Source organism: Acipenser ruthenus, chromosome 11, assembly GCF_902713425.1.
Source record: "Acipenser ruthenus chromosome 11, fAciRut3.2 maternal haplotype, whole genome shotgun sequence".
Classification (NCBI taxonomy): domain Eukaryota; kingdom Metazoa; phylum Chordata; class Actinopteri; order Acipenseriformes; family Acipenseridae; genus Acipenser; species Acipenser ruthenus.
In genome coordinates this window covers 16,353,642-16,360,749 of record NC_081199.1, presented here as the reverse complement: position 1 = coordinate 16,360,749, position 7,108 = coordinate 16,353,642, and the positions used below count along the sequence as shown (strand labels likewise).

General features: G+C 39.5%; 1 protein-coding gene across 1 annotated transcript; it reads right to left on the bottom strand.

The window, feature by feature from the left end:
- Positions 1 to 2,160: 2,160 nt before the first annotated feature.
- On the bottom strand, positions 2,161 to 6,597 carry LOC131739432 (cis-aconitate decarboxylase-like). Its single transcript, XM_059033405.1, has 6 exons — positions 6,515 to 6,597; positions 6,260 to 6,320; positions 5,870 to 6,057; positions 5,459 to 5,551; positions 4,384 to 4,589; positions 2,161 to 4,036 (listed from the first exon to the last, which is right to left on the bottom strand). The coding sequence occupies exons 1-6, from the start codon at positions 6,530 to 6,532 to the stop codon at positions 3,112 to 3,114; spliced, it is 1,491 nt and encodes a 496-aa protein (XP_058889388.1). The 5' UTR covers positions 6,533 to 6,597; the 3' UTR covers positions 2,161 to 3,111.
- Between the last annotated feature and the right edge of the window lie 511 nt (positions 6,598 to 7,108).

The window sequence follows — 7,108 nt, the reverse complement described above, 5'->3', positions numbered from 1 at the left end:
AGATGCGTGGAAATGTTAAATGAAGTCAATCTTTCTTTATGAGAGGGGGTTCAGACAGGGGAGGAAAGTCTATTAACATGACAAGATGAAACAGCAATGTGTGTTGTATGGGAGAATTGGACTGGGGATATACCTGGCTGTCTGTCTGTCCATGCCCATGGGTATCACACTTACAGTTCTGCATATATCTGGAAACATGAGCTCTCTGTCTGTACATCTGCCTAACATCTTGAGAAGACAACATGTTTTTCCACATACAATTTTTTATACATTACCATGATACTAACACCTCATTTTCTTGCCGAAATACTTCTAGGTCTTACAGCTTATCCAGTTATACAATTTAGATTTTGCTGATATTGTTAAATATATATATTTTTTTAAAACTTCACAGCCTGGCTGTTGTTAGTCTTTGCTAGGGGTGCGTCACGTTTAAGACTAGTTGAGAGAATAGTATAAGCTTGAATCAGGAAGAAACAGTTATTCCAACAGAAACTATTTATCTTCACTGGAATTCATTCAAGTGTTTAAACTAATTTGTTTCCCCTCCAGTAATTTCTATTAACGTTATTCAACTTTTCTGTCATATCGTGTGGCAGCCAGAGCAGTGTCATAGCAGCTCTTTCGGTTGGAAGAGGTCAGTGACATTTGTGGTTTATATTTGACAGAAGATTGTGTTTCTAAATTTGCAATAAGTGATGTCCCCAGATCAGGAAGTTGAGACACGAACACGGGTACTGCAGGTTGAAGCGCTGGTGTGTGTATTTAAAAACACTGCTCACAGAGCCAAATAAACACAAATACCTCCACCAAACAAGTGGCAATTGTCTGTTTTCTTTTGATACTTTGCTTGCTTGCTTGCTTGCTTGCTTGCTTGTTCGCTCGCTCACGCTCCTCCTTCCTGCGCACCCACCCAGGTCAGCAATTGCTGCGGGTTTTTATAGATGTGGTTATCTCCGGATTAGCAAACACTTAATCAATCTGGAGATGACGAGTTTGCACGAGTTTAGTGGGATGGGGTTTTTACATTAACAAACATTCACCCGTTCTAAATCAACACAAACAATACATTTAAATCATACAATAATAACATCACCCGTTCTAAATCAACACAAACAATACATTTAAATCATACAATAATAACATCACCCGTTCTAAATCAACACAAACAATACATTTAAATCATACAATAATAACATCATTTGTTGCTGAATGCATGTCAATGCATACCCTGTATTTGTCTGTTTCACCCGCTAGACACAAATTACACCAGCTCAATTGCAGCTCCAACTCTTAACTGATCAACCTCTATCCCTCAGGGATAAACCACACCTGGAATTGGGGAGATTTCTGGGGAGATAACTATTTTGTTAGGTGAGGAAAGACTTATTTGGGGAAGTTTGACAGGTTATTTACATTCCCAGATGATTCTAGGTTAGGTAGAAGCTGGCAGCAAACACTAATATTAAAAATGATCCCATAAGTTTACAGAAAACTTAATTTGAAGTTTAAAATGTTATTATTTTTGGTTTTCTTTTTATAAAATACAGATTTTATAAGCTCAATGTCCCACTCCACTCCATCTTACTGTTGCTGGTTCTTGCTTACGTAGAAGTGTAGGCTGTGTTTCTTCCAAATTGCTAACATACAAAACTACAGGACAGGACCGCCCAGGTGTATTAAAGTAAAGCAGGAGAGGACCCCCTGTAGAGATGGGGTCTCAAATGCAGGTACCTTACAATATGTGAAATGGCCCCCTCCAGAATAATTTTAACAACACGTGGACTTGCAACATTGAATAAGTCCTGGCAGTCAATGGTGGCTATTTATTACTGTTATTGATTAATTAAAAAGCATGTGCTGTCAGTGTTTCATGAGTATTGACACAACTGTTCCAACATTTTCTTGAATTCAGGCCGCTGCAAAACATATCTTCCGTGTTCCTTGCTCTGTTTATAGGAGTGCTGGGTACAGTTTGTTCAATTGCAACCTCTTGTTGAATTCAGCTGTTGTCAATAAAGTGAACGAGGTCTGTTTTCCTTGCCACGAGAGAACAGGAGAGGAGTAGACCTGCATTCTTGTGGAAGTACCTCATGAAACCCACCAAGTATTCTCTTTCTTTTAAACTGAGACTGTTTCCAATAACAAATAATGTTTGTCATATATTTTTAACTTTTATTGTGCTGCCCCCAATGCCAAATGTGAACAGAAATAGAAGTTAAAGAAAATGAAATAACCAATGTTTCCGATTAATAGTTCTCTTGTAGATTGTATCAGTATGCTATGATATTTGGTTATAAAATGGCATGGACGGTTTCTGTAACCTAAAGTAGGACATTTCTCATTGTAGTCTCACGCTGCAGTTTGTCTATTGATGTAATTTGAAGGAGAGGAAAGGAAATATCCCCTTGCATGGGCAATTGATTTCAAAAGAGAACACTTCATTTTACAAATTTATTATCTGCAGTATATACAATACATTTATATCACTTAACAATGAAAGTACTGTATTATTGTACACCTTAAACACTGTAAACTAATCATCTTTTTCAATTAAATAAAATATAAACACCAAAGCAATTACAATTGTTTCATTTGTATTATATTTGCACACTTGGGGCATTACATTGATTTCACATTTGATGATTTAATTGATTGAATTGACGTATGATATCTTCCAAACCAGTGACCTGTTACACAAATCAACAGTATTGCAATTCCGATACAAAAGTCTGAAATTACACACAATAAATCTTTGTAAAAGATCAAATAAAATAACAAGAATTCAATAAATAGAGCAATAGTGAGATTTACAGTGCTAGCAGAATTGAGAGTATATACATTGCATAATCCATGTGAACTGTGCTTTACTTACAATTGAGTATGACTGGTAAATAATCACTCAAATTATGCACTATATAACAACAACAACAACAACAACAACAACAACAACAATAATAATAATAATAATACTAATAATAATAATAATAATAATAATAATAATAATAATAATACAGTAAAACAAAACACAAATGGCATAAAGATCTTTTCCCCAATCATTTCATATTGTTTTCTTCAAGTGTATGTCATCAAAGGATGTCATGAAGCCCTTCACTCCAGGTGCATGGTGAGGTGGGAGCAGTCCTGCATGTATTCTATGTTCTCCACGGCATCAATGATGGCCTCCACTCTCTCTCCTGGCAGGACTGCCCCAGCGTTGGCCCGGAACTTTTTCAGCAGACTGTCACGACTCAGTGGCTTCCTCCAGTGTCCATAAAAGGTGTCGCAACGACCCTTCAAGACATCGCCCGTTGTGAGGGTCACCAGCACCTCTGCGTACATCTTATTGAAATTGGCAGGGTTGTCCTGGGGGTGCTCGACCTGCACTCTGCTCAGGAGGCTGAGCAGCTCAGGACGGTCCAGGAAGGCTGGGCTGAAGGATTGGACACTGACCTCGCCGTCCAGCAGAGCAGTGCAGGCGTTGAACTGGAAGGAGTGTCGGGCCTGGTGCTCGGATTCAGGGAAGGGCCGGTTGATATATTTGGAGAGGGGGATTCTCAGTAGGATGTTCTGGATCATAGAGGGGTGGAACCCCCCTACGGTGTTGACCAAAAGCTCCCGTGCTGAGCACGCTGCGTCTGCCACCCAGTGCATTCCCAGGTGTGCAGGGAAGCGCTTGAAGGCTATGTCCTGGTCCTCTAGCAGGAAGCGGGGATCCTGTTCCACTGGGGAGGGCAGTGCCTGAGGCAGGTAGTCGTTGTAGAAGGCGCTAAAGCCAGCGCAGCCTGGGGTCGAGTCCAGGATCAGTGTGCTGGCCTCCAGGCCCCGGGATGCCAGCAGTGCCGCCTCCAGACCAAGTCGGGCTGCGTTCCCAATATGAAGAGGCTTGGATTGAGTGGCAGCGTTGGCCATGGGAGCCCCTGCCAGCGAAGCAGCAATCGCCAAGGCGTTTGAGCACTGCAAGCGATCCAGGGAAAGCAGATGGGAGCAGGCAGCAGCACTACCCAGAGGGCCCACTACAGTCGGGGGATGGAACCTGAAGGGAGAAACACTGGCATGACCATCCTGGTAACTGAGAGAGTATTTTACATTATATATGCTTTTAATGGTTTTAAAATTCTGATTTAAAAACAACCTCGGGTAGACAAACGTTTCTTATCATGCCTTCTAAGAAAACATTTTATTTTACTAGGAAAGTGTAATAATAATTTCCAATAAAAACAACATAATCACTGTGAGGTTAAAAAAAAACAATGAAAAACAGATTAAGATTTGCTTTCAAATTCAAACACTGTCTCATTCATGCTGGAAGACTATTGGCACACTTCCTCCTTGGCAGCACTACAGTATTGTGCCAAGTTTGTTCGGCAGCAGTCTCCTCACCTGTTGGGGATGTTTTGGGCTTCGTTGGAGAACCTCATGAGCCGACCCTGAATCTCAATGCCCACGTTGAAAGCTAGCAGGAGGTCCATCCCACTGGGCTTGGCGTTGCCAGGTAACATCTGAGCAATAGCGAGCAGGGCAGGAAGGACTGCCCCTGAGGGGTGGGTGGCTGGGTGCCAGGTATCATCGAAATCCATTGAATGGACCTGTAAAGAAGAACATGCGGGCACAGTAAGCACCTGGTACAGTGTGATCTCCACTGACATTCCTGACTGTGAGGAAGCCTGGCAGTGCCCCATCTTTCTACAAAAGAAACTCAAGGACATGAATACAAACCTGAGCTTTCACTTTTCAAAAAAAAAAGAAAAAGAACAGGATAAATGGAATGTGTCCTGAATACAGTCACTCCCTGATGGGCAAATATCCAGTATAATGAACAAATTAAATTATTTAAGTATTATATTTACACAATTAAGGCATTACATTGTTTTTTTTAATTTTCTGCATTATGAAAATGTTTTGCCTCAGATCTCAGAAGTTTTTCTCCTTTGACTTTCTCATAGAACTACTTCTTAATCATCTGCTAAGTAACCTGTAAAGTGCTCTTGTTTACTTTTCTCAAACAATTACTTAAAACTAGAGATAAAACAAACGTTTTAAACTATTTTATGTTGAAATTATAACACATCATCTCTTACAAGATCTATTGATTTGTGTACTGTATATACTGATAGTAAATATTGGCAACCCAGCCTCTGTTCATGATAATTTTATGTTTGGATTATTTTGTGCTTATATCATTTTAAATTTTAAATTAATAAATACATTTACATTTACACTGTCTTTTTTTTAAGCGTATCATTTTGGAATGCTGTATTTCAAGAGGTGTTTTCATGGAAATTAGTTGCAGGAAGTGTAATGAGGAAATGACCAGCCACAGACACGAGCTGCAGAGCTCGTCAGCTGCTAGAATGTGCTCATTTCATGGACTACATTTTTACAATTTGAAAGGGCTGAGCACTGTGTAAACAAACCTGACATTAAAACATGCCAGCCAACAAATACACTGACTTACCGCTACTCCATTGACAAAGGCTGCCAGACTTGGAGAGAGTCTTGTGTGCCTTCGACCAAAGACTGAACTGATGTAATCTGGAGCATACATTTGCTGCAAAGATAGTTAATCACAGATCATTATAGGGTCTCTACATTCTTGGAAACAAGATGGAAACAAGCAAGTTAAATTCTTGATTATCATCACCCTGGTTTGACAATGCAAACCTCAATTGGAATGGTGACTGTTCAAAGAAACTTTTCAAAAATGGGGTAAGTACTGAAGGAATGGTTGATATTAAAATTGTACAGCCAGGGCCCACTTCTTTGGCCATCATTTTAGGACAGCATTGTTACCTTTGGGGCCACTAAGGTCAGCAGCCTGTGTGCCCTCTGTACTATAGCCCAGTGTAAGCCTCAGCTGAAGGATTACCTGGCAGTGCTGCAGAGCCAGCTCGAAGACATGGGAGCTGCTTCCCAGCAGCCCCACCCCGATGCTGTCCAGGATCATCCTCTTACTGCGGTGCAGCACAGTGTCTGACAGCTGGCCCGGGTGCACCAAGTGGATGAACCCTCCAAAACTGCTAGTGATTGTCTCCTCTGGGGCAGGCCTTTCTTGCACTGCAGGACAACAAACAGCAGGTCAGTCTCTGCCTGTGCTTCACTTTAGTATTCAGAGCATCAACTCTACAATAATGGACTAAAATAACAACACTTAAAGACAACTGGGTACATTCAATTGGTGATGGTATGAAATCCTTAAAATTGACATTATTTACACAGTTTTTTTTTTTAATTAAATAGCTTTTTAAAAAATGTTTACCTTCAACTGCAGATTTATGTAGAAGTCGCAGGCAGGAAAAGTGCCTCGAGGTTCTCTGAAACTAATTTAAAAAGGGAAAAAAAATTAAATAAAATCAATATGATATATGACAGAAAATACTACGACTACTACGACTACTACTAATACTAATAATAATAATAATAATAATAATAATAATAATAATAATAATAATAATAATAGTAAAATACAAAATAAAAATGCATACATTTCTAAGAGTTTCAATGCAATAATTACCTTGAGTGCTGAGAGCATGATGGTGTTCAGTAGATTGCTGTGTAACAACAAAGTTCTGTCACTGAGCTGATATTTTGCTGTGGTTCCATCCTCTCTTTATATTCTTTCATATCTGGATGCCGATCTTCCTCCAGGTTCCAAAACCCCTCCTTCTTTTAGTGAAACTATTCAACTAATTGGGGGGATTTTTCTAATTTGACCAGGAAATGGGTTATGTAATGACCAAGAAGAGGTCTGGAATGTTGGGGAATAACCCTCTTTCTGTTCTGGGAGGACACTTGCTGAGAACTTGGCACTGGGAGACTCCTCCCCTGCTTGAGAGAGAGGTTCTATAAAAAATAAACTCTCACCAGAGTTTGGCCAGGTACTGTAATACCAATCTTGTTTCATATTTTTACAGTTAGACAAATGCTTGTTTGATTATATAGAAACTATTTAAATGTATTTTGTTTAATGTAAATTCTGTTATATAGTGTGTGATCATTTTTTGTATTATTAAAAATACCAACTGTATTTTAGTTAACTAGTAGAAATGTAGATGATTATAAAACATATATATCAGATACTGCATGCATTGGGGGCGCCCATCCTCAT

What these genes read in the sequence shown, in the direction of transcription:
- LOC131739432 (XM_059033405.1), bottom strand. An exon ending in CCTTTGTCAATGGAGTAGCG is followed by an intron (nt 4,590 to 5,458) that starts GTAAGTCAGTGT and finishes TCTTCTTTACAG; the next exon opens with GTCCATTCAATGGATTTCGA. An exon ending in GCCCAAAACATCCCCAACAG is followed by an intron (nt 4,037 to 4,383) that starts GTGAGGAGACTG and finishes TTCTCCCTTCAG; the next exon opens with GTTCCATCCCCCGACTGTAG.